Below are 26088 nucleotides of genomic sequence, written 5' to 3'. Positions count from 1 at the left end.
GGAAGCTCCAGGAGGATTGGCTACATCAGGGGTGTGTGGCCTCATATGCAAAGGAGCCCTGCTAGAATTCCTTACAGGGCCCTTCGTACAGGGCCTACTTGAAGCTCCAGGAGGGTTGGCTACATCAGGGGTGTGTGGCCTAATATGCAAAGGAGCCCCTGCTAGAATTCCTTACAGGGCTCTTCGTACAGGGCCTACTGGAAGCTCCAGGAGGGTTGGCTACATCAGGGGTGTGTGGCCTAATATGCAAAGGAGCCCCTGTTAGAATTCCTTACAGGGCTCTTCGTACAGGGCCTACTGGAAGCTCCAGGAGGATTGGCTACATCCAGGGGGTGTGGCCTAATAGGCAAAGGAGGTCCTGCTAGAATTCCTTACAGGGCTCTTCGTACAGGGCCTACTGGAAGCTCCAGGAGGGTTGGCTACATCAGGGGTGTGTGGCCTAATATGCAAAGGAGCCCCTGCTAGAATTCCTTACAGGGCTCTTCGTACAGGGCCTACTGGAAGCTCCAGGAGGGTTGGCTACATCAGGGGTGTGTGGCCTAATATGCAAAGGAGCCCCTGCTAGAATTCCTTACAGGGCTCTTCGTACAGGGCCTACTGGAAGCTCCAGGAGGGTTGGCTACATCCAGGGGGTCCTGGATGTAAAGGAGGTCCTGCTAGAATTCCTGCAAAGGAGGTCCTGCTAGAATTCCTTACAGGGCTCTTCATACAGGGCCTACTGGAAGCTCCAGGAGGGTTGGCTACATCCAGGGGGTGTGGCCTCATATGCAAAGGCGCTCCTGCTCCATAAAAAGCCCTGGCTGAAGGGAAACTCCACGTTAGGATGCAGTGTCTCCCCGAACACCAGTTGCCAGGGGCAGCTATGGGAGGTGGGCTTAGGCCTCTGCGGGTCTTTTGGGACATCTGGTCAGCTGCTGAGGAAAAACAGGATACTCAACTAGATGGACCACCCATCTCATCCTGTGGGGCATCACCGGTGCTCTTAACACTCACGTGGAGTTTGCACAGAAGTGCTTCCTTACACAGTGAGCAATGAAAGCACTGGAATTTACTGCTAGAGAATACAGTGGTGGCCACAGGCACAGATGGCTTTAAAAGGGGATTAGACAGACTCACGGAGGAGCGGTCAAGCAGCGGCAACTAGCTGTGGTGACTGAAGGGAACCTCCATGGTCAGAGGCAATAAACATCTGCACAGCAGGTGATATCGGGGAAGGCCTTGGCCTTTATGCTTTGTTGTTGGCCATCCAGAAGAACCGGTTGGCCACTGCGTGAGACAGGATGCCGGACTAGGTGGACCCCTGGTCTGATCCAGCAGAGCTCTTCTTATGTCCTTATGAAGGCCTCGGCCTCTTTGCTCTGTTGCTGGCCATCCGGAGGAACTGGTTGGCCACTGTGTGGGAGAGGATGCTGAACTAGATGGACCCCTGGTCTAATCCAGCAGGTCTCTTCTGATGTTCTGATGAAGGCCTCAACCTCTGTGCCCTGTTGTTGACCCTCCAGAGGAACTGGATGGCCACTGTGTGAGACAGGATGCTGGACTACATGGAGCCCTGGTCTGATCCAGCAGAGCTCTTCTTATGGTCTTATGAAGGCCTCAGCCTCTATGCTCTGTTGCTGGCCCTCCGGAGGAACTGGTTGGCCACTGTGTGCGAGAGGATGCTGGACTAGATAAGACAACTGGTCTGATCCAGCAGGGCTCTTCTTACGTTCTTAATTTTTCAGGGCTGGTTTAGTACTGCCGCCCAAGAAGGGCCTCAAGTTGTTTTCCAGGTTTGGAAACCTCTTTGGCAAACCGCAGTATTAAGATAATTGGTGTAACGAGCCTGCTGTATATGACTTGGGCGGAGTGGTGGAAAAGGTTGGTCCTCTGGGTCTAAAACAGGCCGGAAGCCTCGTGTTACCAGATGACAGGGACTCCCTGCCATGTTTCTATCGTTTGGAATTTAAGCACGAGGCTGGTTCCTGTAAGCAAGGCGGGTGGGGAGGAAGCACCTTTATGGGCAGGGGCACAGTGTTCGCCTAGATGTTACAAGGGGAGGGACAGTGGCTCAGTGGTAGAGCATCTGCTTGGTAAGCAGAAGGTCCCAGGTTCAATCCCCGGCATCTCCAACTCAAAAGGGTCCAGGCAAGAAGGCATGAAAAACTTCAACTTGAGATCCTGGAGAGCTTCTGCCGATCTGAGTAGACAATACTGACTTTGAGGGACTGAGGATCTGATTCAGTATAAGGCAGCTTCATATGTGGGAGGGATGGTGGCTCAGTGGCAGAGCATCTGCTTGGTAAGCAGAAGGTCCCAGGTTCAATCCCCGGCATCTCCAACTAAAAAGGGTCCAGGCAAATAGGTGTGAAAAACCTCAGCTTGAGACCCTGGAGAGCCGCTGCCAGTCTGAGAAGACAATACTGACTTTGATGGACCTGATTTGAGGGTCTGATTCAGTAGAAGGCTGCTTCATATGTTCATATGATCCAATTCAGTAGAAGACAGAGTCATGTGTTCATGAGAGTTTAGGGGAGGGATGGTGGCTCAGTGGTAGAGCATCTGCTTGGTAAACAGAAGGTCCCAATTTCAATCCCCGGCATCTCCAACTAAAAAAGGGTCAGGGCAAGTAGGCCTGAAAAACCTCAGCTTGAGACCCTGGAGAGCTGCTGCCGGTCTGAGTAGACAAGACTGACTTTGATGGACCGAGGGTCTGATTCAGTAGAAGGCAGCTTCGTATGCTCATAAGAGCAGAGGGAGCAAAGTTACAAGCTGCCTCTGTTTCATTTTTAATAGGGCAAAAAATTGCAGTCCTGATGGTTCGGAAGATAAAGTTGGCAGCGCTCGCCAACACAAGCCCGAGACAGCACTGACTAAGGCAGAGGAGTCGAACTCGTTTGTTATGAGGACCGGATCTGACATGAATGAGACCTCGTCGGGCTGGGTCAGGCCATGTTGGGCCAGGCCAAATGTACCTATTTAAGGTTAGGTAGCAGAGGTATAAACTTTTTAAAGGACACAGACAAACACTACTAAAGATTTTTTTAAAAATAAAACATGCTTAAAACATTAGCACTCGTTGGTCTTAAAGGTGCTTTCTTTGTATTTCTCCCATGGGATCCAGGGAACAGGGCAAAGGAAGCTCTGGCTCTTTCCCTCCGTCCCCAGGGGGACAAGAAGAGGGAGGAGCCTCAGCCAATGGAGAAAATAGAGATTTTGCTCTGTAGCTCCTGCGCGATTGAGCAAGCCTAGCAAAGCCAGCTGAGATGCAGAAGGAAGCAAGAGAGAGGGAGAAGGAAGCAGACAAGAGTCAGTTGCTCGGGGGCCTGATAGGAGCCCTCCGGGGGCCTGATTTGGCTGCTGGGCCGCACGTTTGACACCCCTGGACTAAGGTTTCCTACTGTTCAGGGTGAAGCTCCAACACCCCTGCCCCCTGATGAAAAGCAGTGAAAACCATACAAATGAGGCAGAATCTGCAGAATCTATACCCATTGCAGAGTTTGGTACAAAATATGGATTGTGTGGAAACAAGAACTCTGCATTGTGCCTGAGAAAGGGAAAGTCACAGCTGGAGGCCCTGGACCAGAGAGGGGAAGCCTTCACAATGTCCCACCATGCCTACCTTGTCCAGGTACTGTGGGACCAACTCCTCGAGGAGCTTGGCGGTGTGTTCGCTGATCTCGGAGGGCTTGATCACGACGGCGTTCCCTAAAAGAGACAAGCAGGTCATGTCCAGCTCCCGCATTTCCGCCTGGCCCTCAGGGCACTGGGCACAAGACCGCCCCTCTCCTCCACCGCAGCCTCGCGTCAAGCCCGTGAGGTCAGTTAGACGGAAAGAAAAACACCCCGCTTGATGGCTGTGTCAGGATTTGGACCCTGGTCTGCCTCCACCTGAGGCAGACACTCTCGCTGCTACTCTTTACCGCAGGCAGCCTGCGATATAGGAAAATGGGATGGTGTGTGTATGGAGAAGTGGGGCATGCCCTGCGCTCCTGGGCTAAAGGGAACGGCACCCAAATTCTGAGTTGGAACAAAATCATGGTTGCTTACACATGTGCGCGAACTTGCAAAAGTTTTCCTATATAAGGCCATCTCTCCCTCTCCCCAAGAGGTGCCGTTTGTGGGACTGGGCGCAGCAGAATTCAATCTCCGCAGCACCTTGGCTTTTGAGGATGACGACGACATTGGATTTATATCCCGCCCTCCACTCCGAATCTCAGAGTGGCTCACAATCTCCTTTATCTCCCTCCCCCACAACAGACATCCTGTGAGGTGGGTGGGGCTGAGAGGGCTCTCCCAGCAGCTGCCCTTTCAAGGACAACCTCTGCCAGAGCCATGGCTGACCCAAGGCCATTCCAGCAGGTACAAAAACAAAAACAAATTCCCAACCTCATGGATGCAGAGAGGTGGCTGAAAGCACCAGCCCTGGTGAAATCTCAGAAGCCAGAAAGGGTTTTCCAGTGGGGTGAGATTTCCCCCTGTACTGCTCGGCTAACTTTGAACATGGCAACATAACAGAAGCCATGTTGGATCAGGCCAATGGCCCATCCAATCCAACACTGGAACATAGTGGCCAAAAAAACCCCAGGTGCCATCAGGAGGTCCTCTAGTGGGGCCAGGACACTAGAAGCCCTCCCACTGTTGCCTCCCACAAGCACCAAGAATACAGAGCATCGCTGCCCCAGACAGAGAGTTCCAACAATACGCTGTGGCTAATAGCCCCTGATGGACCTCTGCTGCACGTTTATCCAATCCCCTCTTGAAACCGTCTACGCTTGTAGCCGCCGCCACCCGTTGGGTGAAGAAGTCCTTCCTTTGATCCGTTCCAACCCAGCAATTTCATCGAGTGCCCACCAGTTCTTGTATTGTGAGAAGGGGAGAAAAATACTTCTTTCTCTGCCTTCTCTGTCCCATGCATAATCCTGCAAACCTCTATCATGTCACCCCTCGTGCATCTATGAGGACCAAGAAGTCCGGCCCCGCCTTTCCTTTCTTAGTGGTTGTATTCCAAGACTCTCAGCAAACTCGGTTTTGCCCATTTCCACCTGTGCTTGCGTGCAATCCCAGCGCTCCGGAGAAGGGACTGGCTTACCTGCCGCAATGGCTCCGATCACAGGGTGCAAGGTGAGGGTGAGGGGATAGTTCCAGGCCCCGATGACCAGGATCGTGCCCAGGGGCTCGTGGTGGATGTAGGCATCGTCCATCATGACCATGATGTTCTTCTCCACGCGCTGCGGGGCAGTCCATTCGGGAAGTTTGCTCACCGCCAGCTCGATCTCTGCCAGCACCACCATGATCTCGAAGCTGTAGGCGTTGAAGGAGCTCTGCGGAAGAGCCGAGAGGGCAAAGGGTTGGCAGGGCCAGGAAAGAAAATGGGGTGTGTGTGTGTGTGGGGAGGGGGGTTGTTATCTGAAAGTCTGGCCTGATTGGCAAGGAAAGCAACTGTAAGAGGCAGTCCGACCAGCCTGCCGGTGCCAAGAAGCTGGCAGCACCATGCAACGCTTTAAGTTCCCATTCACATGCACTCCCTTCTTGGAGCCCTTCGCTTTCCCCCATAGAATATGTTCTCATGGGGAAAGGGGAGAGGGGGCTCGCTCAAATCCACTTCTTCCCCCAACAGAGCTGGGAGGTTGCATCTTGGGTTCCTCCCCCCACGGCCTTCCCGAACCGCTTGCTCTGATTGGCACAAAAGTGGAGTTCCTTGGTCTTTGAGTCCCGTACAGAAGAGTGAGGTCAACCAATGGAGGCAAAAAGGGGCTCCCTACCACTCACGCAGGAGGGCCTGGCACCCACCAACAGGCAACTACTTTAGCAAATACTTTAGCTCTAGAGAAAAAGGCCCAGCAACGACTATACTACTTAAGACTCTTAAGATCACTACAACTGTCAGGGAGTCTGCTGGTTGCCTTTTATCGTAGTTCCATTGAGAGCATTTTATCTTATTGCCTCTGCGCGTGGTTTGGGAGCTGCACGGAAGCAGAGAGAAGGGTGCTCCAAAGAGTGACGAGAAGAGCACAAAAGATTTGTGGATGTTCTCTCCCCTCATTGGTGGATCTGTATAATATGGCATGTAAAAGGAAGATACAAATGATCCTAAGGGACCATACACATCTGGGCCATTTGCTTTTTGAGATCTTACCGTCAGGTAGACGATATAGAGTGTTGAAGGCTAGGACAAACAGATTTAAGGACAGTTTCTATCCAAGTGCTGTGGTTAGGTTAAATGCAGGGTTATGAAGGATTATCTGTTTTAGATGTATTTAATGGTTTAAATGGTTTTAATGGTTTTATGAATGTTTAATGGTTTTATGAATGTTTATTTAATGGTTTAAATGGTTTTAATGGTTTTATGAATGTTTATCCGTTTTAGATGTATTTAAATGGTTTTAATGGTTTAAATGGTTTAATGGTTTCAGATGTATTTAAATGGTTTATGAATATGTGTGTTTGATGTGTTGGTATGTTTGTGGAAGAGCACCTCATTTCGTTGCTCTCTTTTTGTTGAGAACAATGACAATAAATTCATCTATCTATCATCTATCAACTGACAGGAGGATGCCCCCAGGGGGTTGCGATGCACAGCAGGCTGTCCCTACACACACACACACACACCCTTCCATGCTTCCATCATCTTATTATTCCTATACCTTTCAGTTTATTTCCCCCTCCCCCGGTATTGGTACCGAGAATTCTCAGCAAAGTTGCAAAGTAAGATCTGTGTTGTTTAAACTTTGAACAAACATGTCTTGTCTTTACTTGTACGCATGCTTCAGCGCATACTAAAATATCCTTGTCTATTTTTGCTGATGAGCAATAATCAAACTGAGTAGGAGGGGTTTATCGGCTTAAGGAGGAAACGAAGTATGGACAAGATCTTTTTTTTCTTTTTTTAGTCTGTCCTTGATTTTATACTAAATTTAGATGTTTATCATTTTAAATGGCATTTTCTTTTATAATATAATTGTATTGCCTCCTACTTCCTGTTACTTATGAGCAAATGCCTAATAAAGGTTCCAGTATCACACACATGTGCACGCACACACACTCTTAGGATCAAAAAAACGGTGCGCACTTTGCCAGCTTCTTTATTACATGAACTCTTCTGGCTGGTTATAACCGGGTTTTTTAATAGAAAAAGCCCAGCAGGAACTCATTCGCATATTAGGCCACACCCCTGACATCAGCGTTGTTTCACACAGGGCTTTTTTGTAGAGAAGGCCTAGCGGGAACTCATTTGCATATTAGGCCACACCCCTGACATCAGCATTGTTTCACACAGGGCTTTTTTTGAAGAGAAGGCCCAGCAGGAACTCATTTGCATATTAGGCCACACCCCTGACATCAGCGTTGTTTCGCACATGGCTTTTTGCGTAGAGAAAGCCTAGCAGGGACTCATTTGCATATCAGACCACACCCCCTGATGCCAAGCCAGATGGGACTGCGTTCCTATGCATTCCTGCTCAAAAAAAAATCCCTGGTTATAACAAAGATGTGGAAGGAAGCAGGCAATGGGGGGGGGGTCCAGCAATGCAGCTGTGAGGGGACCATCCCCCAACTTATTAGGAGGCGGCAGGCCTCTCCTTCCAACCTGCCCTCCCCAACAATAATCTTCAATGGTCGTTGCCTGCAGGGGGAAAGGGGTTTCCCAGAAGCCACTGCAGGGAGCAGGTGGGATGCCTTCGGGCTAGGGTCCTCAACCTTTCTGAGCCTGGGGGCACATCTGAGATTCTGACATGGCTGTCATAAAATGGCCCCTGCAGAAGGCGGAGCCAGCCACACAACGGTAGCCGCAACTTAACTTCAGTGACCCAGCGCAGAGCCTCTGGCAGTTGCCATAGCAACAGTTAAAAAATAAAACCCTGGAAAATGCACTCCTCGTCCAGTTCAATAAATCACAGTGAACTTTATACGTATTGTGCAACAGTAACTGTGAAGTCATATCCAGTCTATTAAAACAAAAGGTTTAAAATCCTTTGTCTCCAGCAGTAGCAAAGCACTGGTAAGTTACACAGTCCACATCTCATTCAACAAGCCCACTCTACAAAACAACAGTCTTTCCAACAGAGTGCTCAAGGGATTATTTAACAGGACAAAAAAACTCTGGAAGACAATGAAGTCTCTCGCTCCTGAGGTCCTTTGCCTGACTGGAAAGGAATAGAATCATAGAGTTGGAAGGGACCTCCAGGGTCATCTAGTCCAACCCCCTGCACAATAAGGTCTTGTTCAAAGGCTGGGATTTCCTCCTCACCAGTAATTTACACGGAGCGGTAAAGCCTTCCACAGTTGCACAAGTGGGCACTCTGACCTACAGTTTAAGAATCTGAGATGCCCAAGCTGAACTGTGTACTGTCAACACAGGAGCCCATTTTTGCTAAGAAACAAAACCCTGCACAGCCAATTCAATCTCTAATTCTCAGCCAGAAGCCCTGCCTGGCCCCGCCCACTTCCTAAAAACACTCGGACGGCACCTGAAAGGGTGCTGTGGTGCCCAGGGGCAGCGTGTGGGGCCTCTCTGCTTTAGAGTGGCAGGGGGCAGCCCAGAATGGGGGAGTGGAGGAAGGGGGTAATGCACCTTGTGGAGATCCGCTTTGAGGGCATCGGTGAACTCCTTCTCCCTCTCTTTCAGCATCCTCTCGACGGCCTTCAGCTGCTGGATGCGGAATTCCAAGGGGCGCGTTTTGCCAGTGTTGAAGGCGTTCCTGGCCCGCTCCACCGTTTGCTTAATCTTCTCCATGGCTTCTTGAAGGCTGGCGAGAGAGAAACGCAACAGGCCGCTTGAAACCCTCGTGTGCGGCGATGCAAAGCTCAGCTTCGCCCTTATTTATTGACTTTATTTTATTACACTTATATCCCGCCCTCCCCTGATGGGCTCCGGTGGCGAACAGCAATTGAAATAACACAGAATTTAATCATTACAATAAAATCCTTAAAACATCTCAAACGTATACAGTTTGGGGGAGCATTTCAACTCACCGGTTAACATGGGTTTCGAAAGGACAATTAAAACGTACAAACAATACTAAAATTAGTTAAATCACGTCATGGGGATTGCATTTCAGGCGCGCAATGGCTGAAGTCGACCTGCAGGGGGGGGCAAGGCAGCCAAACAAACAGAAGTTCCAGGGAGAGTATAGCAGGGGAGGAATCTACAGCACGACCATCTAGCAGGGAAGAAAGTAGCCCTCAATGCCGGTTAATAAAGTCGGAAAACCAGCCCTGTAGCCTTGGCCAGCTTGACCTCCTCAGATCTTGGAAACTAAGCAGGGCTGACTCTGGCAAGTCCTTGGATGGGAGACCGCCAAGGAATACCAGGGTAGGGAGGCAGAGGCAGGCTGGATCAAGACATTTTTCTGAACATCCTTCATTCCCCAGTAGGGGGCACCAGAAGTTGCCACGACTTCCAGGTATGCACAAACACATCCCCCCACACACACAAAGCCAGAAAACCAACCCCACCCACGTCCATGGGCAAAGTCAGAGCCTCTTATACTCAAGGGATTGTTCGGCGGTACAAAAGAATAGGACTAGCAATTCAACAAACAAGAAAAGGAAAAACGCACATTGCAAAGGGGCCAAATTAGGACCGACTCTGCCCCAAGCCACACAGAACATGGAAGCAGCTGAGAGTCAGTTCAAAGAAAAAGAAGGAGCCGAGAGAGAGAGAGAGAGAGAGAGAGCGCAGCCTGATCATGTCTTTGAGCAGGGCCGGCCAAACTTGCTTAACGTAAGAGCTGCATAGAATAAACGTCAGATGTTTGAAATCCGCAAGACACAAACGTCAGATGTTTGAGAACTGCAAGACAGGAAGGAAAGAAAACACATAGAATGGGGAGAGGAAGAACAGAGAGAGAGGTGGAAAGAAAGCAATTTTAACTTTAAGTGCATTTTCCAAGCCACCAGCTGGCTTGGCTTGAAGTACTTTAAAGAGACAAATGCTTTGTGCAAGCCAGGCGATAGGGACTTTGAGAGCCACAAAATATGTGTGAGAGCCACATGTGGCTCCTGAGCCGCAGCTTGCCTTTGAGCGTTTACCGAGTCCTGGAGGGGCAGACGGTCCCCCCACCTCCGGCTGTAAGCACCCCGCCTTGCAATAATAACATGAGCCTCTCTTCCACGCCCCGCTGCAAAGCTCTTCAAAGATTGAGGGCGTCATGCAAATACCTGATTGTTAATAATCATGAGCTGAAGTAAAGCAGCAAAACTCCCACCTCGCCCTCCTTGTGCCTCCTGGCGTTCCAAAGTCGCCTGACGAGTTCCTTTTTTGGCCCACGCATGCCTACACCCCATGCCTCTCACCCCACCTCTCGGTCTCCCACACAGCTCAGAGCCAATATTTGCCACGTTGTTTGCCAGTTCTGTTTTCTCAGCTCTTCTTTCTGAAAAGATGGGAGGGGCCTGGCCCAGGAGAGCACAAGGGAGCCCTACAAACCCTCCTCCAGGGCCGGGATCGTGGCCAGCAAGGCTCAGGTGGGCGTGCAAGGCAGATCAGCTCCCTCCACAGCAGTGTTCCCTCTAAGCCGAGTTAGCGTGAGCTAGCTCACAGATTTTTAGCCTTCACCTCAAGTATTTTTGTCTTCTCTCAGAAGAAATGGCCCTAGAGCAAACTGATGTATGCAGTCGCTCACAACTTGAATGCCAGTCGTTCGCAAAGTAGAATTTTTGCTCACAAGACCCTGCAGCTTAGAGAGAACATTATCCAAAGGCAGGACTTTTTTTGTAGCAGGAACTCTTTTGCATATCAGGCCACACCCCCAGATGCAGCCAATCCTCCTGGAGCTTACAGGAGGCCCTGTATGAAGAGCCCTGAAAGCTCTTGGAGGATTGGGGGGGGGTGTGTGGCCTAATAGGCAAAAGAGTTCCTGCTACAGAAAAGACCCTGCCCACAGGTACTCTGCAACTCATTCGTGCCTCACAGTGAGTGATCCCTCCTCTTAACGCCATATTGGAGAGCCACGCTTCCCTTCCAGTCAAACATAGCCGCTGAGGTGCAGAACACCAAGCCTTGGGCTGATTTGCAACATATCAGTTTGGTGTAGAGCCAGTTTGGTGTAGTGGTTAAGTGTGCAGACTCTTACCTGGGAGAACTGGGTTTGATTCCCCATTCCTCCACTTGCAGCTGCTGGAATGGCCTTGGGTTAGCCATAGCTCTCATAGGAGTTGTCCTTGGAAAGGGCAGCTCCTGTGAGAGCCCTCTCAGCCCCACCTTGCAGGGTGTCTGTTGTGGGGGGAGAAGACATAGGAGATTGTAAGCCGCTCTGAGTCTCTGATTAAGGGAGAAGGGCAGGGTATAAATCTGCAATTCTTCTTCATCATCAGACTCGAGGGAAAGACTCAAGACTAAAAAGAGCAGTCCCTGTTGGACTGTAGGCTCACCTAGTTCAGTTGTTTGCCCCCAACAACAGTTTATGGGAAGCCCGCAAGCAAGGCGTGACGGAAACGAGTTTTGCCCTAGCATCTGGAGGTAGCTTGTCTCTGACTATGGAGGTTCTATTCACTTATCGTGGCTAACCGTCACAGAGGCTGGATGCCCACTGAAGAGAGTGCAGACTTTCCTTTCCAGAGCTCCTATGATCAGATCATCTAGAGCAATCCAATGCTCCCTCTAAGTGGAGTCTTGTGAGCAAAAATTCTAGTTTGTGAGCTGCTGGCATTAAAGTTGTGAGTGAGCAATTTGGCTGCTGCATAAATTAGTTTGCTCTGGGGCCGTCCGTCCTGAGCTAAGGCAACAACAATGAAGAAGAAGACTTCAGATTTATACCCCGCCCTTCTCTATGAATCAGAGACTCAGGGCGGCTCACAATCTCTTACATCTCCTCCCCCCACAACAGACACCCTGTGAGCAGTGTTCCCTCTAAGCTGAGTTAGTGTGAGCTAGCTCACAATTTTTTTAGCCTTCAGCTCACACATTTTTGTCTCAGCTCAGGAAAAACGGCCCTAGAGCAAACTAACTTATGCAGTAGCTCACAACTTTAATTCCAGTAGCTCACAAAGTAGATTTTTTGCTCACAGGACCCCACAGCTTAGAGCAAGGGTGGCCAATGGTAGCTCTCCAGATGTTTTTTTGCCTACAACTCCCATCAGCCCCAGCCATTGGCCATGCTGGCTGGGGCTGATGGGAGTTGAAGGCAAAAAACATCTGGAGAGCTACCATTGGCCACCACTGGCTTAGAGGGAACATTACCTGTGAGGTGGGCGGGGCTGAGAGGGATCTCACAGCAGCTGCCCTTTCAAGGACAACTCCTGCGATAGCTATGGGTGACCCAAGGCCACTCCAGCAGCTGTAAGTGGAGGAGTGGAGAATCAAGCCTGGTTCTCTCAGATAAGAGAGCTATGGCTGACCCAAGGCTATTCCAGCAGCTGTAAGTGGAGGAGTGGGGAATCAAGCCCGGATCTCCCAGATAAGAGAGCTATGGGCAACCCAAGGCCACTCCAGCAGCTGTAAGTGGAGGAGTGGGGAATCAAGCCCGGTTCTCCCAGATAAGAGAGCTATGGGCGACCCAAGGCCACTCCAGCAGCTGTAAGTGGAGGAGTGGGGAATCAAGCCTGATTCCCCCAGATAAGAGAGCTATGTGCGACCCAAGGCCACTCCAGCAGCTGCAAGTGGAGGAGTGGGGAATCAAGCCCGGTTCTCCCAGATAAGAGTCCACATACTTAACCACTAAACCAAACTGGCTAAAAAACTGTGCTATCTCACACTAACTCAGTTTAGAGGGAATACTGGCAATGACTAAAAGAAGAATACATTATTTACTAGAGGAAAATGTGTCAGAAATCTGGCAACCAAGTAGGCTATGTTTGAAAGGGAGTGCAGGCTAAGCGCAGGGTGGAAAATATTCTGTATGGCTGTGGATGCCAAAAGAACAAAAGCAAACAGGGGGCAAGCAAGATTTGCAACCAAGGAAAAATAATCTGCCTGACTCAGTTTGCCCATGTTGCTTTGGCCTCGGCTCCAAAGCCACACTTAAGGTCTGTGCCAAAGAGTTGTGTTTCTAGCTCTCCGGGTGCCAGCTTCCCACTCTGTTTACTTTCTGCTCTGAAAAGTTTGAATGTTGGGTGGGACAAAAAAATCCTAGCTTTGCTCCAGTTCCAGCCAACAGATAACCAGAGGGAAGGGTGCTGCGTCGGAATCAAATTACCGTTGCTTAGGAAAACCACGCCTGGTACATGCGCCAAGCCAAAAAAATGCTACTCTGCGACTGAAGAGAGAACAGACTTGGAACCAAGAAACCGGGGCTGGATTCAGAAAGGTGGGTGACGATGCACTCATGTCTCTGCCCCACCTGGCAATCCTCTCCCTGCAGAAAGCAAAGAGAATTCTCTCCGTGACAGAGAGCCCGTGGCTTGCCTATGCCTCGTTTCTTCCTACTTAAGAGCCCAGCATGCCTCCTCCCGCACCCTGGTCTATGCAACCAAATGTATATTGCATGCTCTGTCGCTAGGGCTTGTGCGGGCCCCATTTAGATCTGAACTGAGGAACACTGAGAGGGGGCTTCAGCCTCCTCCCCCTTCTGTTTTCTTGACTTAAAACAGGGCAGGATTGTTAACACTTGCCCCACAAGGAGTTCCGCACGCACTTATGGGGTATAGCTAGGATTCATCAACAGGGCAAATATTACCCCCCCATAGTCATTTCAGGTTAGAAAACAGCACACCTGGGAAGGATGAAGTCCCCTCTACCTGTATGCCTTGGTCATGGAATCACAGAGTTGGAAGGGACCCCCCAGAGTCATCCAGTCCAACCCCCTGCACAATGAAAGAAACACACAAATACTTCCCCCTAAATTCACAGGATCAGCATTGCACCTCCATCAGCCCACACAATCTTGGGATGGAGCTCCCAGCATGGAACCTGCAAAAGGCCTTCGATCCTGCACAGAGCTGGGGCAAAATGTAAGGCAGCAGTTAGATGCAGGCAGGGCTTTTTTTGTAGAAAAAGGCCAGCAGGGAACTATTTGCATATTAGGCCACACACCCTGACATCACCATTGCTTCACACAGGGCTTTTTGTAGGAAAAGGCCAGCAGGAACGCATTTGCATATTAGACCACACCCCCTGAAATCACCATTGTTTCACGCAGGGCTTTTTGTAGGAAAAGGCCAGCAGGAACCTATTTGCATATTAGGCTACAACCCCTGACATCACCATTGTTTCACGCAGGGCTTTTTGTAGGCCAGCAGGAACTTATTTGCATATTAGACCACACCTCCTGATGCCAAGCCAGCCGGAACTGCGTTCCTGCGCTTTCTGGTTAAAAAAAAAAAGCCCTGGACGCTGGGATGCTTAAGCCAAAATCCTGGAGTTGGTCCTACCAACCTCTTCCCAGTCTTTTCAGGTTAGAAAACAGCACACCGGGGAAGGCTGAAGTCTCCTCTCCCTGCATCCCACAGTCCTGACCTCAATCGGCCCACGCAATTTGGGGATTAAGCTCCCAGCATGGAAGTTGCAAAAGGCATTCCATCCTGCACAGAACTAGGGCAAAATGCAAGGCAGCAGTTAGATGCGGGATGCTGAAGCCAAACCCTCCCAAAATCCTGCAGTGGGCCCTGCCATCCCCTCCCCAGTCAGGGCCGGATTAACAATTAGGCCAACTAGGCACTGGCCTACGGGCCCCCACGCCTTTAGGGGCCTCGGGCTGGCTTTTTCTCCTGGTCTCCCCCCTGCTTGCAGCCCTTGGAACCTGCATGCGTAGCCAGCAAATGAGCCACTCTTTGCCCGACTTGCCTGGTGCAGCTGCTGCTGGCATGGTTGCCACGTTTGCCTCTCCAACCACTTTGTCAAAGGGCCCCTGAGATTTTGACTGCCTAGGGGTCTCCACAGGGTTTAATCTGGCACTGTCCCCAGTATCTGGTGTTTCCGTTCACTCATCCAGAATATGCTTCTGGAGGGAGACAGCCCACCTCCCCAGGCCGATTCTCTAGTTCTATTTCTGAAGGTCTCTCTCTTTTGCCTCTGAGGTCACCCAGCGAATGATGGAGGTCCCAAGCCACCCCCATCCTCTTGACAGTCCTCTTACCCCACTGACCACACAGCACCCACCAAGGTGTCACCTCTCCTGGCTCCGCAGAAAGCACGATTATGATCTCCTGGCTCCACTGTGGAGGCTCTCCCAGCTGCTGTGATTCATGCAGCCAGATGCAGAAGGGAGAGGATCCTTTTAACTGCTGTGCGAGGAAGTGAGGGATTCTTGGCAGAGGCAGCCTTCCCCACCACTCCTTGGGACTCTTCGCCTGCCAGCGACGTTCCCTCTATTACATCCCTCATCCTACCCAAGCGAGCTATAACAACAATGCTTGGCTCAAAGCATCCAGAGGGCTTTATATAATACACTCGTTCCGCAAGTTGCACAACAGACTTGTAAGAAAGACCAAGAGGACTATGCTGTTGCTGATTGAGGTGGGGCGGGGGAGAGAAAGAAGAAGAAAATATTGGATTTATATCCCACCCTATACTCTGAATCTCAAGAGTCTCAGAGCGGTCACAATCTCCCTTATCTTCCCACCCCACCCCCCACAGGAGACTCTGTGAGGTAAGTGAGGCTGAGAGAGCTCTCACAGCAGTTGACCTTTCAAGGACAACTCCTGCAATAGCTCTGGCTGACCCAAGGCCATTCCAACAGCTGCAAGTGAAGGAGTGGGGAATCAAACCCGGTTCTCCCAGATAGGAGTCCGTGCACTTAACCACTACACCAAACTGCCTCATAGGACAACTCCTATGACCCAAGGCCATTCCAGCAGCTGCAAGTGGAGGAGCGGGGAATCAAACCCGGTTCTCCCAGATAAGCGTCCACACACTTAACCACTACACCAAACCAGCTCATAGGACAACAGAGCTATGGCTGACCCAAGTCCGTTCCAGCAGGTGCAAGTGGAGGAGTGGGGAATCAAACCCGGTTCTCCCAGATAAGCGTCCATGTACTTAAGCACTACACCAAACTGGCTGTCTCAGCAGTTTGGCTCAGACCACCCCTGTAGGGCCAAGATGCAAAGGGCAGGCTTCTCGCTTGTTGCGCATTCTCCTGAAACCCTTTGTGGCTTGGGACCAGGGTTTCTGAAGGACCAAATTCTCCTATATTCCTTCCCAGGAATTAAAGTCACCAATTGCCTCACCGAGGGAGGGGTTATCGAACAACCTCCTTGGGCAGCTGCCCTCGGCCCCTTCACTTTTGATCTTCAGAAGAGGCAGCTGAAGACAGTTTTATTTAGGACAGCATTTCATCACGTTAACTTTTCTGTCTCACTGTGGTTATAAGTTTTGGATTTTATGTATATTATGGCTACCGTTTTGTTTACATTACAAATCGCTTTGAGTTCCATAAGGTCAGGGAGGGACGGTGGCTCAGTGGTAGAGCATCTGCTTGGTAAGCAGAAGGTCCCAGGTTCAATCCCCGGCATCTCCAACTAAAAAGGGTCCAGCAAATAAGAGCGAAAAACCTCAGCTTGAGACCTTGGAGAGCCGCTGCCAGTCTGAGTGGACAATACTGACTCGGATGGACTGAGGGTCTGATTCAGCAGAAGGCAGCTTCATATGTTTCACAGCAAGGCAGCTAATAAACACTTCGAATAAGCAAAAAAGTGAGTGAAATGACACTAGCTCTAACACAGCTCCCAAAACTCACAGGGTAGCCCTGGTCCTTTTCCTTTTGAGGATCTCCTTCCCACGATCCCCCAAAAGCCTTTCTCCACCCCACAACTGTATGTTGCTCAGATTTCACTCACCCAAGCAAACAAACTCCCACCAAAAAGGCAGAATTCCGTTTCCAATTTTCCCAGACGTGTCAATTTCTGGGCTGTCCCCACTATCTTTTAAAGGTATACATTTTTATTTTTTACCCTCCCTGGGGCTGGAACAGCTGACAGGCTGAAATTTAACAGCTGAAACTTCTAGCAGCATGGACAAAAGCGGTAAGAAAGCTTCACTAGTGAGAATGTAAGAGTCCTGCTGGATCAGTCCAAAGGTAGTCCAGCATCTTGTCTCACACAGCAGCCAACCATTTCCTCTGGAGAACCAACAACTGGGCATAAAGGCTGAGGCCTCCTGGCTCTGAGATTCAGAGGTTTAGTGCCTCTGAAAACGGAGATTCCCCTCAGCCAGCTTTGCTAGTGATTTACCCTCCAGGAACCTGTCCAATTCTCTTCTAAAGCTGTTTTTTCCCTTATGGCCATCACTACATCCTCTGGCAGCAAATTCCACATTTTAACCAGGCGACTATTAAAGGCCCAAAGAAGGAAAGTGCAAAGCACAATCCCGCCCACCCAAGAGCAACCTTTCTCTCCCCTAACGATCCACCTACTCTCCAGTTAAGACCCCAAATCACTCATCCGCTACCATTCTGGAAGCAGCTGTGCCCATTTACCAGCCAAAAGACAGGCAGAAATTCAGCTGGTTCAAACCATAGCTATTACAGGCGGCCTTCCCAGCACTGGTTGGATTTCTCCCTGCATGCAAGGCAGTGTGGGGGGCGGGGGAAGCTCTTTCAGAAAACGTTACCCATTTGCCCCAACATTCTGCTAATTCAGGGGTGGCCAGACTGCAGTTCAGGAACCACATGTGGCTTTTTCACACATATTGTGTGGCTCTCAAAGCCCCCACCCTCCTGTTGGCTGGCTTGGTGTTTTTCTCTTTAAATCACTTCGCCAAGCCAGCAGCTTGGAGAATGTGTTTAAAGTTGTTTTCTTTCCACCTCTCCCTCCCTCCCATTTGCCTTCCTACCTACATCTGAAGAATTGCAGATTTATACCCTGTCCTTCTCTCCGAATCAGACTCAGAGCAGCTTGCAATCTCCTATATCTTGTCCCCCCACAACAGACACCCTGCGAGGTGGGGGAGGCTGAGAGAGCTCTCCCAGAAGCCGCCCTTTCAAGGACAACTCCTGCGATAGCTATGGTTGACGCAAGCCTGAGAAGACAAGTCTGAGAAGACAATACTGACTTCGATGGACCAAGGGTCTGATTCAGTATAAGGCAGCTTCATATGTTAAAAGCCCATTCCAGCAGGTGCAAGTGGAGGAGTGGGGGATCAAACCCGGTTCTCCCAGATAAGTGCCCACACACTTCACCACTGCACCAAACTGGCTCTCTGCCATTCATGTCTTGCGGCTCTCAAACATCTCATGTTGATTCTGGGTGGCTCTTACCATAAGCAAGTTTGGCCACCCCTGTGCTAATTACACCCCCCCCCCCCAATTCTACAAATTTGATTTCTCCTGTTGGGGGGGGGGGCTGCCCATCCTTGCCCAAGCGCTACATGGCAGGCAGGCAGGCAGGCATCCACCAGGCGCAGCTTCACTCGTCCCCTCATGATGTCCAACAGGACCGTTTAACAATCGCGTGACAGGCGGCCATTGCGCACGCGCGACCTTCGCCCCTCAGAGCTGAGCCTGGCCAAGGCTGTGTAATAAAGACGGAGCGTCTCACCCGCCTCCCGGGCGGACGGGAGCGTAACAGCGCGGCTGCACCATCGCCCCCTTTCGCTTTCGGCGCCCGCCCCTCGCTTCCGGTCAGGTGACCGCCTCCCGCCAGAAGACGAGCAGCCCAGCTTCCGGCCCCTGGAAGCCCCGCCCCTCCCCAGCAACCCTTATGACGTGCACGCATCCCTTTAAAGGGCTCCAGTCCAGAGGGCTGCCAATCCCCAGGTGGGGGCAGGGGATCCCCCGGATTGGAGGCGCTTCGGGGTCATCAGAAAGCAGGGGAGAGGGAGGGAAATGTCGTCTGCTGGGCACTCCCATTATTCCCTATGGAGACCCATTCCCGTAGGGTGTAGTGGAGAATTGATCCACGGGTATCTGGGGGCTCTGAGGGGGCTGGTTTTTGAGGTAGAGGCACCAGATTTTCAGCATAGCATCCAGTGCCTCTCCCCAAAGCACCCTCCAAGTGTCAAGAAGATTGGAGCAGGGGGTCCAATTCCATGAGCCCCAAAAGAAGGTCCCCCTATCCGTCATTATTTCCAATGGAAAGGTGCCCCTGTCCTTCATTGTTTCCAATGGTGGGAAGGCACTTAAAAGGCATGCAGGCCCTTTAAATGTGATGGCCAGAACTCCCTTTGGAGTTCAATTATGCTTGTCACGGCCTTGCTCCTGGCTGCACCCTCAAAGTCACCTGCCTCCACCCCCAAAGCCCCCAGATATTTCTGGAATTAGACTTGGCAATCCTAATAAAGCAATCAAATTGGAGTTTTAAAAAGATCCAGGTGGGCAGGCGTGTTGGTCTGAAGCAGTAGAGGTTATAGTTCTGTGGCGCCTTAAGACCAACAATGTTTTATTCAAGGTATTTGCATTCCTAACCCCTGCCCACCAGCTAGATGTAGCTCTCCCCATTGTACCCCATTCCATTGTCTGATGAAGTGTGCATGCACACGAAAGCTTACACCCTTAATAAAACTTTGTTGGTCTTCAAGGTGCTACTGGTCTCCTACTTTGTTTTATTCAAGGTATGACCTTTTGTCTGTGAATAAGCAGTCGAACAAAGAGTCCAGGGGCGCCTTTAAGACCAACAAAGTTTTATTCAAGGTATGAGCTTCCGTGCGCTTCCTCAGATACAACGATTGGAAGTTAACTGTTCATAATTCATGGGGGGACATGGTGGAACAGAGTTCCGGAACCTCTTAATGGCAACCAAATTCTCAACCAAGGTCTAAACGCTCCTAAGGGACACCTGTGTGTTTCTCCTTCATTGCCCTCTTGAGAGTTCCAGCACCTCTTTTTCCAACTAGGAGGCAATGTATTATAATTTTTTTACTGACATCACCTTCTCGCCCCTGCTCTGCTGATTACATATGGGCACAAAATGCTATCACGTTCCAGCTGATCTATGCCCACTCCATAGGGCAGGGGCGGCCAACGGTAGCTCTCCAGATGTTTTTTTGCCTACAACTCCCATCAGCCCCAGCCACTGGCCATGCATCTGGAGAGCTACCGTTGGCCACCCTTGCCGTAGGGCTTTCAAAGCAAGAGACTAGCGGAGGTGGGTTTGCTAATGCCCGCCTCTGCCAAGTGACCCTGGACTTCCCTGGTGGTCTCCCATCCAAGGGCTGACCCTGCTTAGCTTCTCAGATCTGCCACTAAACAGCAGATCTGCCACTAAACATTTCCTAGCATGGAGACAGTGATGGCGTGGGCTTGATCACTTGATTGTCCACTGCTACGGCTGATCAAGGTACAGCAGCAGAGAGGGTTTTAAAAAGTGATGTCACAAGGCAGAGGAGAGCTCCCCCCACACAAATTTAAGAACATAAGAGAAGCCATGTTGGATCAGGCCATCCAGTCCAACACTCTATATATATATACACACACTGTGGCTAATAGCCACTGATGGACCTCTGCTCCATATTTTTATCTAACCCCCTCTTGAAGCTGGCTATGCTTGTAGCCGCCACCACCTCCTGTGGCAGTGAATTCCATATGTTAATCACTGTTTGGGTGAAGAAGTACTTCCTTCTATCTGTTTTAACTTGACTGCTCAGCAATTTCATTGAATGCCCACGAGTTCTTGTATTGCGAGAACGGGAGAAAAGTACTTCTTTCTCTACTTTCTCCATCCCATGCATAATCTTGTAAACCTCTATCATGTCACCCCGCAGTCGACGTTTCTCCAAGCTAAAGAGCCCCAAGCGTTTTAACCTTTCTTCATAGGGAAAGTGTTCCAAACCTTTAATCATTCTAGTCCTTTTCTGGACTTTTTCCAATGCTATAATATCCTTTTTGAGGTGCGGTGACCAGAATTGCACACAGTACTCCAAATGAGACCGCACCATCGATTTATACAGGGGCATTATGATACTGGCTGATTTGTTTTCAATTCCCTTCCTAATAATTCCCAGCATGCCGTTGGCCTTTTTTATTGCAATCGCACACTGTCTTGACATTTTCAGTGAGTTATCTACCACGATAATTGCTCAGTCCAATTGCATCCATTGGACAGGAAAATGTGCTTAGTCCAGTTACACCCAGTATTCCCTCTAAGCTGAGTAAGCGTGAGCTAGCGCACAGATTTTTAGCCTCCAGCTCACATATTTTTGTCTTAGCTCTGGAAGGATGACCCCAGAGCACAATAATTTAAACAGTAGCTCACAGCTTTAATACCAGTAGCTCACAAAGTAGAATTTTTGCTCACAAGACTCTGCAGCTTAGAGGGAACATTGGTTACGCCCGTGCAAAGATCACCCACTTTTTGTTCTAGCACGGCTCTTGTGTTTTTAGCCACTGCACAAGTAGGCAAAAGCACTCCGCCCTGGGCAAGAGAGTTGCAGAACACCTATTTTCACCAGTCACACAGCTCTTCTGCCTGAAGCTTCATGCTTCTTTTTTAGCACTGGGCAGAAGAGAAGGATTGGGAGACCACCAACAATTTTCTCAGGGGTTCTGTGTGACCTGGAACATGAGGGGGACGACCAGCTTTTCAAAATGTATGGGCTCCTCTGCCTTTAAAAGAACATCTCCAGCTGCGATGTTGAAAATGGAGGAACACTGCCAATGGATATAAGGGGGCAGCCCTTCCTCTCATTAAAGGGTTTGGGGGAAAGACAGCCGTCCCCAGAAACAAAGATTGGGCCCCTAACAGTATCCTCTTCCTGGGGCAGAAAAAGCCATCAGAAGTGTTTTGTGCGGAGGTGGAGATGACTTTGCAGAATAAGCCCTATTCTTAGGAAATCTCCCTTTTGTCTAGTAAATGTAAGAGGCGAGGAAAGATCCCTGTGGAAGGAAGCTGAAGCCATCAAGTCAAGGCATGACAAGAGGCTGACCCACGGTTTGTGCTGACAAGGCGATTGTTTTGCCGTCATCAAGGGATAAATGATATAGGCTTGGGGTGGGGAATGGAAGACAGTCCAAAGTGGAAAGTCATAGAACTGTGCCGTGGAGACAATCCTGGAAAGTATGCAGAGGACCAGAGGAGCTGATTGAACTTAAGCAGGGCTTTTTGTAGCAGGAACTCCTTTGCAAATTAGGCCATATCCTCTTGATGTAGCCAATCCTCCTGGAGCTTACAGTAGGCCCTGTAAGAAGAGCCCTGTAAGCTCTTGGAGGATTGGCTACGTCAGGAGGGTGTAGCCGAGGGGTGGCCAAACTGCGGCTCGGGAGCCACATGTGGCTCTTTCACACATATTGTGTGGCTCTTTCACACTTATTGTGTGGCTCTTTAAGCCTCCACTGCCCCTGCTGGTTGGCCTGGCAGAGGTAATTGTCTTTTCAAATCGTATCTCCAAGCCAAGCTAGCAGATGGCTTGTAGAATGCATTTAAGTTAAAGTTGCTTTCTTTCCACCTCTCTTCCCCCCATCTATTTGCCTACCTGTCTTTCTTTCTTCTTGTCTTGTGGCTCTCAAACACCTGACATTCATGCCTTGCAGCTCTCAAACATCTGATGTTTATTCTGTGTGGCTCTTACGTTAAGCAAGTTTGGCCACATTGTAGCCTAATATGCAAAGGAGTTCCTGCTACAACCCCCCCCCCCCCTGAACTTATGTTTTTTGAATGAATGATGATTGGAATTGTGGAAAGAAATACTGACTATTGTACCTGTAAATCTAACTGATTATTGTAATGTAAATAGAATTTCTTGTTGTTGTATTATGATTTAACTCTGATGATTGAAAATAAATGAATAAGAATTAGAGAATAGGGAATAGAAACACACCAACTGGGTTTAAAACAGGGTCTATTGGAAAACACTATTACAGCCCCAAAATAATTTTCTACATTTGACTTATGTGCTGTAATCCTTAGAAATACGTTGAAAGTCATGAGGTTGTCAGAAGCCGCCCAGGGCCAGTGTGCAGAGAGAAGAGAGATCTCAGGGGGGATTCCAACCCAAGGGGAAGAAGAATTTCCCTTGGTGGAAACAGGGACAGTGCAAAGAGGGGAAACAGAATCAGCAGAGGAAGAAGAATTGCAGATTTATACCCCGCCCTTCTCTCTGAATCAGAGACTCAGAGCGGCTTACAATCTCCTATATCTTCTCCCCCCACAACAGACACTCTGTGAGGTGGGTGGGGCTGAGAGAGCTCTCCCAGAAGCTGCCCTTTCAAGGACAACTCTGCAAGAGGGGTGAGGGAGGCTGAGCCACAGAGAGTCCCGAAGGGGCTCCAGAGTGTCAGAGCAGAGATGGTGGAAAGTGGTGCTGCAGGTGTTAAGCAGGGAGCTGGAGGAGATAATCTGGATACAGCCTTTGGTCTGAACCAGCAAGAGGACAGTTCTTGGGCCTTTGCTGATGTCCCACCCAGGGCTTTTTTTGTAGCAGGAACTCCTTTGTATATTAGGCCACACACCCCTGATGTAGCCAATCCTCTTGGAGTTTACAGCAGGCCCTGTAAGCTCTTGGCTACATTATGGGGGTGTGGCCTAATATGCAAATGAGGTTCCTGTTACAAGAAAAGCCCTGGTGCCACCCAATGTTCCCTCTAAGCTGCAGAATCTTGTGAGCAAAAATTGTACATTGTGAGCTCCTGGCATTCAAGTGGTGAGCCACTGGCATTAGAGGTGTAAGCTATTGCATAAATTCATGTGCTCTGGGGCCATCCTTCCTGAGCGAAGACAAAAAGGTGTGAGCTGGAGGCTAAAATTCTGTGAGCTAGCTCACGCTCACGCAGCTTAGAGGGAACGCTGGTCCCACCCAGTGCTCCCTCTAAGCTGCGTGTGAGCTTGCTCATGGTCCAATAAACCTTAAACCAGGGGTGGCCAAACTGTGGCTCGGGAGCCACATGTGGCTCTTTCACACATTTTGTGTGGCTCTCGAAGCCCCCACTGCCCTGTTGGCCGGCTTGGAAAAGGCATTTGTCTCTTTAAATCACTTCTCCAAGCCAAGCCAGCTGGTGGCTTGGAGAATGCATTTAAAGTTGTTTTCTTTTCATGCCTCCCTCCCTCCCTCCCACCTTCCTTCCTTCTCTTTAGAAGGAACTTTTAAATGACACTTGCTCTGAGGTAACTTTGACGGTTGCTAGATTTCTTCAACAGGCCATGGAAATAAGACAGAGAATGATTAGGGTTTGTAGAATCTTTCGGGATCAAGTGCCATGTTCTACTGGAGAAAGTTTTCCTTCCAGACGTTTCGTTCTCAGCTGCGGAGAACATCCTCAGTGGCGTTGCAGCCGGAGCAGGCGCTCAGACCTTCTTGGCTGCTGTGCATTGAGTGGGGCCAGGGCTGCTGGACAGCTGCTATTTCTAGGCTGGAGGGGGTATGATGAAAGGGCAATTGGTTTGTGGATGTGCCCATTGTTTGGTGGGACTTCCTGGAAGGGTAGTGATAAGGAAACTGGCTGACAGAGAATGGTTCTGGAATGACCACATTTTATTTCTTTTAATTATTTAATTTGACTCAACTCGACTCATATATATTTTACTTATTTTATGTATATTAGCTCCCTTCCTTCTCTTGAACATCTGACGTTCCTGTCTTGCGGCTCTCAAACATTTGACATTTATTCTATGTGGCTCTTACGTTAAGCAAGTTTGGCCACCCCTGCCTTAAACCTTTTCAAACTCCGGCTGAACCCATTTTTGTCCAAGCTCAGGAAAAAATGGCCCCAGAGCAAGCTAACTGATGCAGCAGCTCACAGCTTTAAGGCCAGCGGCTCCCAAAGTAGAATTTTGGCTCACCAGACCCCACAGCTGAAGGGGAAGACTGGTCCCACCCTAAAATGGCATCACAGCCCCTGCTGGCTTGCGCACCCCTGAGAGCTCCTTTCCTAGCAGTCCCTGCGGCTTTGGCAAGCCACACCTCCAAGCCGCCTCCATGTGAGGCTTTTCTTTCCTCTCGCTTAACACTTGGAATTCCCCAAGGCCTGTCCCGTCTCCAAGGGCTGCCGCCTGCCCTCCATCGCCCAGGCGCAGCGCCAGGGGGGTTTCGAGGCGCGAAGCACCAGCTCCTGCACTTGCAAACGGGCTTCAGCGGGTCAGTGTGCAATGCCTGCCTGCCTGCCTGCTCCAGGGAAGCCCAGAGGGCACAGCCGGACGAGAACCAACGGCTGCTTCGCTGACAGGGTTCCTTCCAGGCAGTGGGCACCCCCTGCCGAGCCCGCACAAAACGCACAATCTGTTCCCACATTTTCAGATGCAACGTTGCTTTTTTAAAATAAAACAATTGCAAACGTTTTGTGTGTTGCGACTGCGGTCTTCGGTCGTTAGGGCGGCAGGTCCGCTTCGTGAAACACGAACGCAAAAGAGCGTGGGCTGCCAACCTCCAGGTGGGGCCTGGAGATCTCCCGGGACTACAACCGCTCTCCGGGCGGCAGCGTTCATTTCAGCCGGAGAAAAGGACCGCCGGGGACGTCATTGTCCCCCCGCCCCCGAAATCCCACCCATCAAGTCTCCAGGGATTTCCCAACCTGGACCTGGCAACCCTAGAAAGAGCCCCCCCCGCCACTGCCCTCGCCTACCCGGAGAGCAACGGGGAAAAACGAGGCCTTTACCTGGCTGTCTGCAGAGGCGAGAGATCTCCGAGTCCCTGGGGCCCAAGGCGAAAGGAAGCTGCTTCTGCGGGAAGAAAAGGAGTCAGGGGCGCAAATGGACCCCCCTGCCTTCCCTTGCGCGGGGCAGCCAGCTGTCCCGGGCGCCTTTACGCAGCAGCGCGCAATCTGCCCCCGCGGGCCTCGGAGGGTGCAAAGGGCTTGGCTCTCAAGAAACCCGGGAACTGAAGGGCTGAGCTCGGCTGGCTCCTCAAGGCAAGCCCACGCCCCCCCCCCGGCCCGATCCGGCCAAGGGCCCCCAGCGGGGCAGCTGCAAGCCCTCTCCCCCAGAGCAGGCGGGCGACCCCGGGCGCCAAGGACGCGCGGCGGAGGGGAGGTTACCTGCTGGAGCGCCCTGCCGCCCTCTGGCCTCGGCACCGACGAGCGCGCCCTTCCCACCCCAGGCACCAGTCAGCCAGCCCGCCCTTTCCCCTCCCTTCCTCCCTCGGCAGGAATTTGGATGCGCGCCCGGGCCTTAGAGCTGCGCCTTAAAGTGCCAGGCCGCGGCTCCTGGGAGGCCTGGCGGCGACGGCCTCTCGTCTAACCGCGGCCGGGGGCCCCTTGCCCGCCCTGGCTGGGTCAGATCCAGCCCGGCCAGCAGCTCTGGAAGGCCCACACTGCGGGGGGGTGCAGCAGGAGCCAAAGCCTCCCCCCCCCCCTCACACACACCACACAC

General features: G+C 50.7%; 1 protein-coding gene across 6 annotated transcripts in view; it reads right to left on the bottom strand.

Moving 5' to 3' along the window:
• LOC132586870 (aldehyde dehydrogenase family 3 member A2-like) overlaps positions 1 to 25407 on the bottom strand; it is a 57908-nt gene extending 32501 nt beyond the window's left edge. Inside the window, exons 1-4 of one of the 6 annotated variants that reach the window (XM_060259010.1) lie at positions 25377 to 25407; positions 8552 to 8726; positions 5072 to 5303; positions 3602 to 3687 (exon numbers count right to left, since the gene is read on the bottom strand). In XM_060259010.1, the coding sequence (XP_060114993.1) occupies positions 3602 to 3687; positions 5072 to 5303; positions 8552 to 8713 (480 nt within the window). In that variant the 5' untranslated portion in view covers positions 8714 to 8726; positions 25377 to 25407. Of the gene's footprint in view, positions 1 to 3601; positions 3688 to 5071; positions 5304 to 8551; positions 8727 to 14993; positions 15027 to 18393; positions 18498 to 25343; positions 25352 to 25376 lie in introns of those variants that run through there. The other 5 variants (XM_060259006.1, XM_060259009.1, XM_060259008.1 and 2 more) reach the window with 5 other exon arrangements.
• Positions 25408 to 26088: the final 681 nt, after the last annotated feature.

The sequence above is a fragment of the Heteronotia binoei genome, chromosome 18, assembly GCF_032191835.1.
Source record: "Heteronotia binoei isolate CCM8104 ecotype False Entrance Well chromosome 18, APGP_CSIRO_Hbin_v1, whole genome shotgun sequence".
Lineage (NCBI taxonomy): Eukaryota > Metazoa > Chordata > Lepidosauria > Squamata > Gekkonidae > Heteronotia > Heteronotia binoei.
The sequence above is the reverse complement of the archived record's forward strand: the minus strand, read 5'-3'. Positions and strand labels throughout refer to the sequence as shown.